We start from the raw sequence: 17,117 nt of genomic DNA, 5'->3' as shown, positions 1-17,117 counted from the left end.
AGTATTAGTATAAATTGAATGTGTAAAAGTTAAAATTTTGATATTTAAATGTAATTGATTAACAAAAGGAAAATGAGTTGTTTGTATTTTTTTATTTTTAAATATATATTTATACATGTGTAATGTGTTAGTATGATACAATTGAGACTCTTTTTAAATTGTCGAAATCGTAATAGTTTATTATAAGAATATATATTAATCGAAGTTGAATAAACTATAATTATCGATAAAAACACTGCTACTAGTAAGACGATGTTGGACTTTAGTCTACTAATCATATACTAAAATCAATATAATGATTCAGCTGAATATAAAAAATAGAATGGATTTATTATTTGCCTGTCAACCATACTCCCATTTGCAAACATATGCATATTCATGTCTTTGGGGGCAAAGTTGTTGCTTCATTTATCGAGTCAATATCTCAAAAGGTTACTCAACTTTAAGAATTTATCTAGTAAATTCATTAAACTTTGTTTAGTATTAACAAAATCACTCCATTTGTATCAATAAAATCACTCAACTCAATTTATCATTAAAAAAATTAATATAGATAAATAAATTATTTTTATGCCATATAAATATAAACTCCATAAATAAATAAAAATTTTAAAAAATCATAAAGATTTTTTTATAAATAAACTTAATTAGTGAAAATTATATAGGATATTACTATATAATTAAAATGTATTATGATGTGCCTTTTCCAGAGAGAGAAAAAATCCGTAAAAAATTATCATGACAAATAATTGTGGAATACATGATTTTTTATCGTATAAAAAAATGATAATAGACGTTGGCTAAATAACTGCAACTCTGCAAATATTAATCTGTTGCGGTCATTGAATTATAAAAATATCTTATAAACTTTTTTGGTGCTATCATTAAACCTATGATAATATCAGTAATATTTATTGGTAGGATAACGTTTATCGTGATACATTTTGAATTTTAAGTACATAATAATATTATAATATTTATTTCATTAATTAAATTTATTTTTAAATATTTACATATTTATTTTGCTGTCCTTTTTTTAATAATAAAATTAGTCGAATGATTTAATTGATACAAAGGCGTAAGTTGAATGATTTTATTTATATAAAAAATAGCTCAATGACTTGACTAAATAAATTACTATTAAAGTTTAATGCTTTTATTGATACAAAGACATAAGTTGAATGATTTTGTTGATATAAAATAAAATTCAGTGACTTTACTAGATAAATTCTTAAAGTTGAGTGATCTTTTGAGATATTAACTCTTCATTTATCATATCGCCACATTAACTGTGCTAAGTTTCAGACAATATATCCATTATACAACATTTTTGAAATATTTTATGTTGTCAATTATCATGATTTATAGTATTTTTATGATAGATTCACTTCAAGAATCAGTGCAATTTTTAAAAATAAAAAACACAAAAAATAAGACAAATAAATTAAAATGGACCCAATATATGTTATTTTTGTTGTCTCAATTTATGTGACACAAATAAAATTTGGAGAGTCATCCAAATTTTCATTTTTTTAAAAAAATGTTTTAACTTATTAATTATTGTGATTTATAATATTTTTATGTAACTTTTAAATAACCTACATTACTGGTCACTTTGTCCTAATTTATGTGATATTGATAAAATTACAAAATTAACCCTTTTAAAATGTCTTTTAGATATTTTAAGTTGTTAATTATTATTATTTATAATATTTTTTTGATAATTTTAAAATGATATGTGTTATTTTTTCTGTCCCAATATATGTGAGCCTGATAAAATTCTGAGAGTAAAGCTATTTTATTATATAGCTTTTAAATATTTTAATTTGATAATTATTGTAATTTTTAATGCTTTTTAAGTCATTTGTAAATGATATATGTTGCTTCCTTTGTCCCATTTTATATAGTATAAATAAAATTCCCAAAACCAACTCAATTTTTAATATATTTTTAAAAAAAATTTAAATTATTAATTATTGCGATTTATAATATTAAAAAAATTAAATAGAAAATGTACAAAACTTGTATCAGCCTAAAAAATGACCACGATAATTCGAAGCCTACAGAAAGCAATAAAGTTGTACGTAATTTTAAATACTTAATATATATTAATCCGTTTGTCTCAATGTATGTAGCATAGATAAAATTTCAAGAGTCACTCAAATGTTGTTAATTGTTAAGGTTTACAATACATTTTACGTAGTTTTCAATAATTTCACATTAAATAATACATATTACTACTTTTGTCTCACTTTATGTGACATTGATAGATTAATTTTAAGAATCAGTCAATTTCTTTTTTTGTGTTTTTTTAATAAATATTTTAAGTTGTCAATTATCACGATTTATTATATTTTATACATAATTTGTAATGATAGATTAATTTCAAGAATCAATAGAATTATTTTATATGTATTTATTTTTAAAATATTTTATGTTGTCAATTATCATGATTTATAGTATTTTTACGATAGATTCACTTGAAGAATCAGTGGAATTTTTTGTATTTTTTTAAAACATATTTTATGTTGTCAATTATCTTGATTTATAGTATTTATACGCATATTTTAAATATAAAAAGCACAAAAAAAAGACAAATAAATTAAAATGGACCCAATATATGTTATTTTTGTTGTCTCAATTTATGTGACACAAATAAAATTTGGAGAGTCATCCAAATTTTCATTGTTTAAAAAAATGTTTGAAGTTATTAATTATTGTGATTAATGGTGTTAAATTGTCCAATAATATAAATTTTAAAGGTACAACCATAAAAGAAGAATGTACAACACTATCTAAGCACATGTAACACTTGTCATGTGCTAAGTAGTAGATATTTCCACTTATTATATATAGTAAAATGTTTTAACTTATTAATTATTGTGATTAATGGTGTTAAATTGTGCAATAATATAATTTTAAAGGTACAACCATAAAAGAAGAATGTACAACACTATCTAAGCACATGTAACACTTGTTATGTGCTAAGTAGTAGATATTCCCACTTATTATATATAGTAAAATGTTTTAACTTATTAATTATTGTGATTAATGGTGTAAAGTTGTGCAATAATATAATTTTAAAGGTACAACCATAAAAGAAGAATGTACAACACTATCTAAGCACATGTAACACTTGTCATGTGCTAAGTAGTAGATATTCCCACTTATTATATATAGTAATATATATGGGATATTTTATACCCCAAACTAATTTTTTTTTACTATAGCCCAAATATTAGTAACAAAGACAATATACCATTACTATATGTTATCTCTCATAAACGTCTCACTTAATTATAGTTTCTTGATTTTCTAATTAGCCATCACATAATTTATTTAAAGGAAAAACTACAGAATATGACAAACATCAATATATATTTAAAATAAATAGCTATAGTTTATTTTTATTATGTTATACGGATATAACTATACAACAAATAGTAAAGTTAATTATATACCAATAATCAATTTTTCTTATATATATATATATATATATATATATATATATATATATTTAATATAAATAAATATTAAATAGGAAAGTTATTATTACACTCATAATTAATTATGTCTTCATCAATACTTTCTCTTTCATCAATATCCCTATATCACAGATTTTTTTTGTTTTCCCCCCCAAATTTCTTCCAATTCAAGATCATTTTGTATGATTCTAGGAGCGATTTTTGTGATTTGCATTCATTAGGTATTTTCTAATTGATTTTTTCCTCCTTTTTATGAAAATTTTACTTGTATACATTTATTTTCATCTATTTTTATAGGGTTTTGATTGAAGAATTTGCTTTTCATGAAAATTATTTTGCTTTTATACTTTTCTTTCCATGGTGAAATTGCATATCTCCTTGCGTTGAGTGTCACCTCTATTGCTGGAGCCATCTTCTTTTCTCGGCGCGCCGATGAGAGACCCCCTGGTGGCTCTATGAGATGGAGCGTGGGGGATACCCGCAGTTCAGTGGAGCCATTAGGTTACCGTTGTTAGCAGAGAGTGTAGAGAGGGAATTTTGTTGTTTGTCAAATTTGTATATAGTATAATACTTATATACATAGATAATTGTATTGTAATATTAACACAAGTTGAAATAGTGATTTGTGAATACAAGTATATTTGGATACATAAATAATATATCCAATTTGAAAGGTTGATTAGGCAATACAAGTATAGTTGGATACATTAATACTATATTTTTATAAATAAATAAATACCTAAGTTAACACCAAGCCTCAAGTATTATAGGAAAATTTTGACCAAAAAGAGATTGACGTTTTATTGGCTTTTTCAATTTTTTATACAGTCGAATACTTACACACTTTGATACCTACACATTCTATTGTTTTTCCATTTTTCTTATTTAACAAAATGTATTCATACGTATACTGTATTGGCGTATTCATTTTTGGTTTAACAATAGTGTATCCATGCATTTTTCAAATTGTTGTGTTCATATGCTAAAATTGTACTACTTTACCTTGTTTGATGTATTAATACATTAAATTTTTATAAATACTTGTATATTTGATATATTAATACTTTAAGTTTTATAAATAGAAACACCAATTTGAATTCAAAGTTTTCATATGCTAATTGTACAAGTAATATATTTTCCTCATTTAGTTATTGTAATTACAACTGTATTAGTGTATAAATAGAAAAATAAAAAACATATACAAAAATACAGTGAGAAAAAGACATAAATACTCTTTTATATTCAAAATTTTATGAATACCTTTATAATTAATATTTTGTGAATATATTGTATTTATGGATATAAATACAACTTACTGTTGTATTATGTGAATGAATTGGGATATGCATTCAATATGTAAATAGTAGTTGTTAATTTAATAATGGAAATTTGAGTGATTTAGGGACATAATAAAAGGTTGGCAGTTATGGTAACATAGCATACCTTATTTAGTACATTGTAAGATCACTGGATAAATAATAATAATAAAAAATTAATACAAACATGCAGCTAGAAATTGACACAAAGTGTAGCATTTTTAGTAAATAATATATTTATAGCTATTGAACTTCAATAACACTATAAATATAGTTATTTTTGTAAGTTGCTCTAATTTAAAACAAATTCAATTTGGAAAAAAGACAAATAATATGGACCACAAGAAGTATTTAATTTATTTATAAATCTAGTTATCTAATTTATCGTGTTATTTGTCTTTCAAGATTTTTAAATACTCTTAAAAAAGACATTATAAGTCCTAATTAAGTGTAAGAGTAATAGTTGATACCATTGCATTATATTTCAGGAATATAATTCATCAAGGCCAAAAAGCTACAATACAGGTTCCAATTATTTGGATCATCAAAAACAATCCAAGTTTGGAATTAACATTAGGAAGACCAGATTGGCTTGAAAAGGATCATGAATGAAGAAAAAATATGTGTTCATACCAAAAACGCCATAATTAAAACTATTATACACAAATAAAATTTAAATATTTTTTTCCAGTATCGGTGTTCATAATTTTTTATTTTTTTTACGTTTGGTTTGTATTTCAATACAAATAAAAAATCGCAAAGAACACTAACCTGAAGGATCCCATCGACGAGAGGGAGTTGCTCGGATGGTAAGCACCACTCACTTTCAACTCGAAGGTTGCGAGTTCGAGTCATCAAGGGAGCAAAAGGGTTGGGAGCTCCTAGGGAGGGTAAAAAAAAGAAAAAAAAGAAGACCCCATCTACCACCATGCTTTATTAATACTAATAAGAAGTCGTCCATTACAAGAAAATAAAGATTATTGAATAAAAACGAATATGAATTAAATGAGAGTGACAACTTACAAACAAAATATTGAGAAAAGAGAGAAACATTCGAACAAAAGAAAAAAAATCTGTTTGAACGAATTTTAACTGATTTGAGCTAAATAAGGAAAGCAAATATTCCTTTTTTTATGAATCTCCTATTTATATGTCTCCTATTAATTATCATTAAAAAATTTTCAAATTATTTACTACTAATATATCCGTTTTTACCTTATTTATTTTTCACACTAATTAACTTTTACTGCTATTTTAAATTATTTTTATTTTACGAAAATGTTAAAACCTGCAATTTTTACTGTTATAACTTGAAAGATAAAAAAATAATATCATAACTTATAATTATTAGTCTTATATATGTCAATTATAAAATTTTCACATTTTAGACTATGAATAAGTCAGCATGTTGGGCCCATAGGGTCATACTCATCTAGCAATTAGAGGTATATTTGATCTTTTTTCACGCATGAATTATTTTTCAATTTCTTTGATTCTCATCATTTGAATCTCTTATTCTAATTTTATTTTTTTCTTTGTTTCATTCTCCAGGCTTATTAGGAAAGAAGTAAGATCCATGGGCCTTATAACTCTACGCTAAAGGATATAAAAGATTCATATAGTTGAACTCGACAAATGGAATTATCAACTATCATTATTCACTCAGTTACTTGTCTCACATTAACAGTGATATCAGAAGAAATAAAACATCAAATTGCATAGAAGAACATTCAAAGCTCAGGAATTAGATGATCCTGAATAATCACAATTTTCATCATCATTCTTTAGCTAGCGCGGGTTGTTGCTCCTCGTTGAAATAATCATTCCTGAATCCGAAAAAGAAAAAAACTTAAGTTATAGCTGCAACAAAAATGTCTACTGAATCAAGAAAAACGAATGCAGTTTATAACGGAAAAAAGAAGAAGCTATAAGAGATGGGATTCCCTATCATGAACTGACTCACCGGATTTTTCGTGAAAGCTGATATATGCCTGTTCCAGCCATTGCCACATTTACACTAAAGAGGTTCCAGTTTTTCTGCAATTCACAAGTATGGATTACAAGATAAAGAGAAAACGACGACATAAACCAAGAAGCTAGTAAAGGAAATCATGCATCAAAGTGGCTTCAAAGTCATAATGCAAACTGGGGAAAATAAAGTAGATTCATGCCCCACAGCTTGTTTTGATTCTATTTTTATCTGTTTTGTCATCTGTTCATTGCAAATACTCAAGAAAAGTTTTACATTTTTTGGGACCTTAAGAGCTTTTTTTACGCTTTTCTCTATGATAACACTGCAACCAGTAAGACGAGGTTGGGGGTTGATTCTCTTTTATATTTTTGATCTGACAGTAAATATTCACTTTTTAGATTGTGGCCATATAGAAAACATTTCCATCAGTTACAAAGACGCAACATTAATAACTTTCAGAAGAGGAAGAGTATAAGACAGTAGTTGTGTAGGTGGAAAGATAGACTTTTTTCTCTCTTCTTCCTTTAAACTTCCGTGTTGTCGCCAATCAAGGAAACCCACCCACCCCCAACAGCCAACTGCGGAAGGAGTAAGGAGTTGGTGGCAGAAAGAGAGAGAGCACAGCTTCGCTTCAATATACATGTATTACTCAAACCTTCTGTTGTGCAATTCTCTGTTCATAACTTCATATCCCTTCCCCAATCCTCACCTAGTCCTCACTTCGAACATCTTGACTGTCTAGAAGCTATACTCACTACCTATTTTGGTGCAATTTGATCTACTAAAAGCTACTTGAATGAAAACACTCTGTAAGAACATATAAGATAAATTTCCAACCATTGTTGAGAGTGCCATGGGAAATCATTAGTGATGACACCGTACAAGTGTTGTACTATTATTTATTTCCTCTATAAGGTAAAGTGCTACTTTTCTTTTGAGCCGAGGGTCTAAAAACAGGCTTCCTACCCCGTAAAGGTAGGGGGAAGGTCTGTGGTGAAGTGTTAGGCCTGGTGAATAAAGATTTTAACACGATATGAAAACTAGACTGAATGTGAAAAGGATATACTTTAGTCTACTAATCATACACTAAAACCAACATAAAGATTCAGCTGAATACAAAGTACATGGATTTATTTGCCTGTCAATCATACTATCACACCATAAAAAGATAAACTTCTGCTGAGATTGAGAGTAATAATGAACTTACCGGAGTAATTACCAAGCTATAGCGAGACCATATAATTCCAGTTGCTGTAACCGCTGCAATAACCAAAGTAACTTACCTTATAATTAAAACCAAACAGAAAAGCCTAGTTGATCTAACAAATGGAAGATACTATATCATAGAAAGTTAAGCTTGACGACAAAATGACCAATTATGCTTATTTACATATTTTTCTGGATTCATCATAGATGAAGAGAGAGAGAGAGTGTGAGACGTGAGAAATACCTATTTGCTGAGGATATGAAATCTTTTCTGGTGGTTTAGCAAAGTCTGCAATATTTGCAATACTGATGCCCCACTTGAAGGTTGGTGCCCAGAAATGAACTAGAAGAACACAGCGAGCGAACAAATCAGTTAACAAAGAATATGATAAGTAAAATATACCAACCTGAAACCGCAAAATAACAAGAAAAAAGTATGTTTGTACACACAGTGCAGTAGCTATAGGAAAGCTCAAAGAACAATAGCAACTTTAGCCAGCCACTTAAATGATTCCGAACCTCCCAGTCATCATAGGAAAACATCCATACATAAAAACAGAATCACAAAAAAAGAGAATTGAAGATTTTTTTTTGTCAAACTATGAATCTGGCGATGAAGGACGAGTGATTATTTTTGATGACCATGAAGGACAAATGATTATCATTGATGTGCAGCAACAAATACATTACATTATCAATCAATCAATCAACTACACGTCTACACCTCAATCCCAACTAGCTGACATCAATCATATGAATGCTATATAAACATTTAGCTCTATTCAAGCTCATTTCATTGCAATACCAAATAATTTATCATAAAGAGTTCTCTAAAACTTGACATTTTCACACGTATCCCTGCAATGACCAATTTAATAAGGACTCCGAACCAATACTAAACATAACATAAGTGTGAAAAATACATTATGTTAATTACAATAGAATCAAAAGTCACTTGTAGATGTGAATGTAGACATTGCTGAAGCAGAACATGTGAATGGCTTGTTCAGCTTCAAACAAACTTTTTTTTAATGACTAATAAATCCATCTGGACCCGACCCTTTGGGCCAACCTCAACCTTCAAAAGTCGGGGATGATCCTCTACCCTTCTCCACTTAAATATCTTAATTAGTTAGTTAGTTCGTTTGTTTGGCGCAGGTCTCAAACCTGTGACCTTTTTTATTTTTTTAGATAACCGTGGTGTCTAAACCAACTTACCCGCACCTCGACTAATTCCAGGAGATACGTATCACATGTCCATCAAGTGTTTGATTGACCACTAGGCCACACCATTGGTTGCCTCGAACATGTGACTTAAGACACAAGTCCCTCAACCTTTGCCTTTTCCCCCAACTTTTAGAAACTCAATTAACAGATCTGTAAATTACAACCTCAATATTGGGACAATTTATATCAACTTTGATTTGCTATATGACTATATCATTCAACAAATGACAATCTAACAACCATACACAATAAAATTTCACCTAAAAATCTAATCTTTTTCTTTTCTTTTCTTTTCAATTTTTCTCCAATCTCTCCAAAAAAAAAAAACAATCAAACACCAAAAAATACACAAAAAAGTGAAAACACACACAGAAACAATATGGGATTTTCTCAATCAAGCTTCGATGATAAATTTCCATTTCAAAAGGGCTAAAAAGTAGATCTAAAAACCTAAGAAAAAAATTGAAAATTCTATTCAATAAATTGAAAAAAAAAACAGAAAATAGCAAAAAAAACTCACTGGTCTTTGGGCCAGCAGGATGATTCCATAGAGCCTGGAGCTTTGAAGTCGCCATGAAAGTAAAAACTCTGCTTCTGAAGATTCTCTGTATAATCTTCTCCGTATATTATGATGAAAATAAGTAACATTTATGTCGTATAATTAATGTGAGAAGATGACAAAACTAGTCCCTTATTTTTAGAATATGTTTCCAAATAGTCCCCTAACTATATTCATAATCAATTTTGATTCCTTAAAGTCGTTTGGTAGTTGGTCTAAACGCTCAGTTTCAAACCTATGAAAGTTTTATAGAACGAGAAATATATATAAAAAAAAAAGTTAAAATAATAAAATAAAATAAATAAATCTTCGAATGTGAGTTTTAATTTTGTCTTAAAATGTATTTATTTTGTTGAGTTTAATGATTAAAATTTGTTAAATATTGACGAACATTTAATATATTTATACTCGATAAAATTTAGAAAATTAAAATTGATCAAGAATATATTTAAGTTATATTTTTTAAACATTATCCAAACAAAAGGAATTATTTTGTCATTTCTTCCTTGCAATATGTTGTAGTATTTTGATTTATTTTTTTTTGGTAAAAGTTGTAGTATTTTGTTGACTTTGGTTATCAAAAGAATTTCAACTTGCTAATTTTAATCAATTTCTATAATATAGGTTTGGTAGTAATATTAAGTATTGATATTAATCGTTTGAGACGATCCATTTTTTGTGTGTTTGGATTGGGGAATGTTTATGATTTGACTGTGAAATAGGAGTTTGAATGGGAAGATCACAAATGAGTTATAAAAATAACTTCTGGAGAAATATGTGATAGTTTTTTTTTTAATCTTTTATGATTTGATCTTTCTTCAAACTCTATATATAACGAGAATTAGGTGCATCAAATAATTTAACACTATATTCATGTATGAGCCAAACATAATTAAGTGTTGTTTGGTGAATCTATACTATAGGGAAGTCACATACCATTACAAGGGTGGTTGGTGAAATTTTTTGGAAATGTATTGCTATAACGTGTTTGGTGAATCTATATCGATTTGAAATTCATTTAAAGTGTCATGTACACCTCAAAATTTTTGAAGTTTACTAGCCTAAAAACTTGTCAACCCTACTTGCTTAGGAACATAATATACATTTCCTTAGTGACTCAATGTCCTCGATATGGTCTGCTCCAACATTGTATCAGGTTGGATAACCTATATTTGTCACGATCCAAATTCATATACGTATTATTCATTTTGATCTAGATCTATATAAATTTACCTTTTAAGCTACGTCATATTATACTTCAAAAAATTATCTATACCTAGTGGACTTGAAATATTTCTTATTAAGTATTAATATTGACGTTGATTTAGATGTTTTATGATAAATATCGAGTATAACTAAAAAAAATTCTTTCATAAATCCGTAATTATATTCTTCTTATATGGCTTAGCTTTAACGGACATAGTTACCTGATACTTGTTAGTTGTTATTGATATGAGATGACATGTATCTTGTAAAATTAGTCGAGATGCATGAAAGTTAGCCTAGTCACCCGTCATAATAAAAATAAAAAAATAAAATCTTCATTCCTTTTAAAATTAAAAAAGAATGCTCAATAGGCCTTTGGAAGGCCAAAGATGAAATTGGTTCCATTACTAAAACCCTTTCTAGTTCTTCTAATCACTTTTGGTTTCACCATTTTCTTTGTGCGACTCATTGAGCCAACAAACCAATCTCCCCCCAAAAATTCTGAGGCCATGGCTAGAAGTTTCATTCTTTGGCTACATGGGTTGGGTGATTCTGGCCCTGCTAATGAACCCATCAAGGGATTGTTCACTTCCCCTCAGTTCAAGAACACAAAATGGTCCTTCCCTTCTGCTCCTTCCAAGCCAGTTACTTGCAACTGTAAGTCAGTATAATTAATGTATTTGTTGTGTTATTACATGTTGTGGGTTGTTTTTGTTTCTTTTGATTCTGGTTTGATCACTGTGGAATTGACATTTTTGGGTTGAATGGTGTTTTCTTAATTGCATAAAGATTCCATTTTTGGCCTACCCCTTGATGTGGTTTGTATGTTACTGGTTGTGAGTTGTTTCTGTTTCTTTTGGTTCTGGTGTGATCAGTGTGGAATTGACATTTTTGGGCCAAATGGTTAATTGAGATTGCATAAAGATTCCAATTTTGGCCTAGCTCTTGGTGGGATTTGTATGTTACTGGTTGGGTGATTCTGGCACTGCAAATGAACCTATCAAGATATTCTTCACTTCTCATCAGCTTAATAACACAAAATGGTCCTTCCTTTCTGCTCCTTCTAATCCAGTTACTTGCAACTGTAAGTTAGTCTAATTCATGTAGTTATAGTGTAATTACAGGTGGTGGGTTGTTTTTGCTTCTTTTGGTTCTGGTGTTATCACTGGAATTGGCAATTTTGGGTCAAATGGTATTTTCTTAATTGCATAAGGATTCCATTTTTGGCCTACCTTACTATTTGTGTGTTGTATTTGTTTCTTTTGGTTCTGTATTGATCACCATGGAAATGGCTTTTTTGGGCCAAATGGTGGCCTAGCGGTCAATGGAGTGGGTGAGAACCATGAGGTCTAAAAATCCCAACAGAGACAAAAACACTTGGTGATTTCTTCCCAGCTACCCTAGCATGGTGGATAGAGTTACCTGGATACCTGTTGTTGGGGAGGTGGCAAGTATCTCGTAGAATTAGTCGGGGGTGCACACAAGTTGACACGAACATCATAGTTTTAAAAATGTAAAAATGGAAAATAAAGATTTCATTTTGACTACCCTTTGATTGGGTTGGTAAGTGGAATGTGATCTATTACATGAGAGTCTTGAATTTGGTGTAGTGTTGCAGGTTGTGTGTTGTAATTGTTTCTAGTGGAATTATTCTTTTCGGGTTAAATGGTATAATGGGATTTCATAAAGATTTCATTTTTGGCCTACTGCTTGCTGCGGTTTCTATGCTATACTGGTTGTGTATTGTGTTTGCTTCTATTGGTTCTTTGTTGATCGCCATGAAGATGGCATTTTTGGGCCAAATACTATATTGGAACTGCATAAAGATTTCATTTTTGACTATCCTTTGATTGGTAGGTAATTGTCATGTAATATATACTATTTTCTAGGGTAACAATCATTCATGTACTTGTAGTGTTATTACAGGTTGTGGATTGATTTTGTTTCTTTTTTTTCTGGTGTAATCACTGTGGAATTGGCATTTTTTTGGTCGAATGGGTTTTCTTTTAATTGCTTAAAGATTCCAATTTTGGCCTACTCTTTAGTGGGGTTTCTATGTTACTGATTGTGTATTGTATTTGTTTCTATCGGTTCTGTGTTGATCATCATGGAAATGGCATTTTTTGGCCAAATGATATATTGGAATTGGATAAAGATTTCATTCTTGACTACCCTTTGGTTAGACAGTGGCATGTAATATCTATGGTCACAATTGATTAATAGTAATATCTATACACAAGAGTCTTGAATTTGGTTTATAATTAAGGTTGTATATTGTAATTGTTTCTGTTGGAATTGTTGTTTTAGGGTTAAATTATATAATAGGATTGCTTAAAGACTTCAGTTTGGCCTACCCCTTGATGGGGTTTGTAGGGATTGAGGCGGAGTTGTTATTTTTATTGTAGTTGTTTTCAGTGTCTAGTGGATGGGATTGCTTACATATGTAGACTAGGTCCACGTGCTATGGCAGATTGAATCGGAAATGTTGCTCATTTTTGATGTGTGAATGGTGTTGTTATACATGGCGGGTCCTTGTAAGAGAATTTGTAGTACAAGGAGATGAGAGAAGTTGGTTAGACTAGTGTCTTTTCATTCAATTTGGTAGAAAGGGGGAGGATGTTGATGGTTTAAGGGGGAAAGTTATCCCCGGGGATAGGGATTTAGCTTTTCGAGTGTTATTTCTCTCGTTAATGAACTATCTTTAATAGGCAAAGATGACAAGCTTTAGCGCTTAACAAATTACAAAGATGAATGCTCAAGACTTCCAAGGTACTGTTGAAAATTACCTTTTGTATAATGAAATTTATTCAAGAACAAAGGCAAATTGATACAGCTAAGCAATTCTTTCCGTGAAGGATATGTTTAGCTACTAGTGTAGATTATCTTGCATCTCATTCTGGATGTACAGCAGATATCGTGAAGAGAACTTAGGATATTCAGTGTGATTAGTGCACAATTACATATGAAGATGTTAATTATAGCATCTCAAGGACAAGATTAGCTCGGCAGTGATCTAGGTGCAATTGACAATGATGTCAATAATATTTTTGAAAAGAACGTCCTCCATAAAGGTTATGATGTATCTAAGAATGGTGGAAGGAAATCTTAAGAAGAATACAAGGGTTTTAACTCCATCTTGGTTACTGAAGTACTATAATGTCAGTTTCACTTTCTTTTTCACCGAATCTTTCTTTTCATTTCCCAGTGAAGGAGACTCAATTCCCCTTCATTGCATGTGGCTCCGCCATTGGTAGCGTTACCCACTTTTTCACTCTAATAGTGGTGATAATATCTAAAATCTAAACTCTTCTGTCTTACTTTACTGCAGATGGTTCTGTCATGCCGTCGTGGTTTGACATTCATGAGTTACCAGTGTCAGATGTAAGTTCTTCTCTTTCACCCCTTTCATTCCCAGTTGCCAAAGGTGCACTTAAGCACTAAAGCAAGGCCCAAAACGTGTTGAGCGCTTCGCGTCGCTTAATGTATGCTTCAGTGTGGTCATCAATGTTCTAAGACATACTTTTCCTTGCCAATGAGAAGCCTCTTCTGATGAAGCCACACTAAACAATTGATATTTCACTTTATCGTAAAAAAAATTCAATTTCTTTGTTCATATATTTGTTATTCATGCTTATAATTATTATTAATCTTGGACTAAACAGATATATTTATACTTTTTTCTCTCTTTGGACTTTTTTTCATTAAAGCCTATGCTTTATTTGTGCTTAAATCCCCAACAGACCTTATAGCTTTTTTGTGCCTTTTGCTTTCGATAACACTGGTCACTCATTCTTCATATCTCTTTTCATCCTTTCTTTTCTCAACTTCTCCATGTAATCTTGCCCAGCTGCATTATCGGCAAGGATGACACTTAGATATCCAAGTTAGAACTTTATTATATGGAATACTTTTTCCAGTTAACGTATATGCAGTTAACAATAACATGTCTCATAGAAGTCATATGTGACACCAGCATGTCATTGAATATTTTGATATATGCCAAAATTAGTCTTTCTTACCTCCATCAAAATTCTCTGCTTATGTTGTCCAAGAATTTCAGAAACAAAGACACAGTTGTACTTGCGCTTATTGATATTGTCTCCCTATGACTTAATGTTTAATACCTTGTATCAGAGTTCGCCAAAAGATGAGAGTGATTTGCTCAAAGCAGTTAAGAATGTTCATGCAATGATCGACAAAGAGATCGAAGCTGGCACTAATCCTAATAACGTTTTTGTATGCGGATTTAGTCAAGGAGGTCTCTCTTTCACTCTCAGTTGCAAGTTTGTGCATTGCTATTAAATAACGGAACTCACGAATTATACTTAAAATCCTTAATTTTGTAGGTGCTTTGACGTTAGCAAGTGTTCTTCTTTACCCAAAAACTCTAGGAGGAGGTGCCGTGTTTAGCGGATGGGTCCCCTTTAACTCTTCTATATTAGAGCAACAAACTCCTGAAGCTAAAAAGGTAGTTGTCTGATACTAACTTCTATAATTTTCTAAAATTTGTTTTTCGAAGTTTGCATATGTTATTCTTTTCCTTAAGTTGGTTGCTGTGATGATCTTCAGTGTGTACAAACAATTAAGACTTCCTTATTACTCCTGCCTTCCTAATTTAAACTCCGTGCGCAGTCAAACTTAGACACTTAAATTAGGACGGAGGGAGTATGATCCCTGACTGCTAATTGTTTCACTACTTAGGATGTATATATGAACACTATGATACAGCACGACTGAACAAATTTAGCACTTATTCCTCATTTTTGTTTTGTATGAAAATAAACTATTGTGGCGTCAAATCTCACCAGGAGAAAAAATACTACATGATTTATTTCCATTAGCTGAAGCTTGGTGGACATAGTTATCTGCTATCTGTGTTGGTGGGAGGTAGCAGGTACCCGTGGAACTAGTCGAGGTGCCGCAATATGGCCTGAACACCACTGTTGTGGAAAAAAAAAGAATTGTATGGTGGTAGAATTGTAAGACATGTTATTTCCAAAAGTTATTTTCTACTAACCAAGAAATCCCCGAGGGCTATCTGTTGCATGATTCGAAACTCGGTGGATAATTTGTCTGCCCCTCTATCATTCTCCACTTAAATTCCAGGCATTTGTCTGTGGTAGGATTTGAATCGAGACATGTTCCTCTTACCGCTTGATTTGTGTTTCTTGATTAGTTTTCATGTCTTAAAGTATCTAATATCAAAACTCTTTCGAGCAGACCCCTATTCTATGGTCTCATGGTATGGCTGATAAGACTGTACTGTTTGAAGCCGGACAAGCAGGGCCGCCTTTCCTGGAACGAGCTGGTATGACTTGCGAATTCAAGGTAATCACTCGTGTCTCTCAAATCGTTCATCTTTACTTTGTTTTTTTCACAAACGTATCACCAATAATCCATTGTTGTCTACCATATCCGTTAGGCTTACCCTCGTCTTGCTCATTCGATTAACAACGAGGAGTTGAAGAACTTGGAATCATGGATCAAGACTCGTCTTCAGAGCAACTCTTAAAGATCCACTCGATATTCGATTCTAAATTCATTCTAGCAAACTCCGCCTGAATTCTCAAAACTTGTTGCTTAATTGTTTGTGTGGTGAGCTTGCTTTCTATATTACTACAAATTTGTAGCAAAGAGAGTTTATGTTCTACTGTATTTTCTTCACTCAATTAATCACTGTAATAGTTATGAAATATTGGACAAATAGTTGAAATGCTGTGAAATTTTTCGAAAAAAAATAAATTGTTGGATTATAGTTGGGATTAATGAGTTTTAACTTCTATCCATTGGCATCCCGGTGCATTAAGTATCCTGCATTTACTTAAGGTCTGGGAAAGGTCGCACCCCAAATATAGGCCACCTACTCTGATGCCAGCACTAATGCTTTTTCAAAGCTTGAATGCGTGAATTATAGATTGCATGGAAATAACTTTACCATTGTTTCAAAATTGCCCTTTTTAACTTCGTTAATTATGTCTGTTTAATCAAACATGACACTGAAAATTACAAAGTAATTATGTTATAGTGAACAAATATATCAATGTAATTATTTGGCTGTTTAGTAATCATACCGCACATTAAACATGTTCTAAAGAAATATATTCACTGTAATTTCACAAAATATAATTTGAACGGGATAGAATGTA

The 17,117-nt window shown here is 30.6% G+C and overlaps 2 protein-coding genes across 2 annotated transcripts; one reads left to right on the top strand and one right to left on the bottom strand.

Annotated features, from left to right (window-relative positions):
• Window positions 1–6,423: 6,423 nt before the first annotated feature.
• LOC125844162 (mitochondrial pyruvate carrier 4) lies at window positions 6,424–9,910 on the bottom strand. The gene is made up of 5 exons (XM_049523423.1): window positions 9,727–9,910; window positions 8,224–8,322; window positions 7,981–8,033; window positions 6,765–6,838; window positions 6,424–6,627 (listed from the first exon to the last, which is right to left on the bottom strand). The coding sequence occupies exons 1-5, from the start codon at window positions 9,779–9,781 to the stop codon at window positions 6,579–6,581; spliced, it is 330 nt and encodes a 109-aa protein (XP_049379380.1). The 5' UTR covers window positions 9,782–9,910; the 3' UTR covers window positions 6,424–6,578.
• Window positions 9,911–11,335: 1,425 nt separating this feature from the next.
• On the top strand, window positions 11,336–16,737 carry LOC125844154 (probable carboxylesterase SOBER1-like). Its single transcript, XM_049523413.1, has 6 exons — window positions 11,336–11,628; window positions 14,300–14,352; window positions 15,106–15,229; window positions 15,318–15,439; window positions 16,192–16,299; window positions 16,394–16,737. The coding sequence occupies exons 1-6, from the start codon at window positions 11,361–11,363 to the stop codon at window positions 16,481–16,483; spliced, it is 765 nt and encodes a 254-aa protein (XP_049379370.1). The 5' UTR covers window positions 11,336–11,360; the 3' UTR covers window positions 16,484–16,737.
• Window positions 16,738–17,117: the final 380 nt, after the last annotated feature.

Source organism: Solanum stenotomum, chromosome 11 (assembly GCF_019186545.1).
Source record: "Solanum stenotomum isolate F172 chromosome 11, ASM1918654v1, whole genome shotgun sequence".
In the NCBI taxonomy this organism is placed as follows: domain Eukaryota; kingdom Viridiplantae; phylum Streptophyta; class Magnoliopsida; order Solanales; family Solanaceae; genus Solanum; species Solanum stenotomum.
This window is presented reverse-complemented; position numbering and strand designations above follow the sequence as displayed.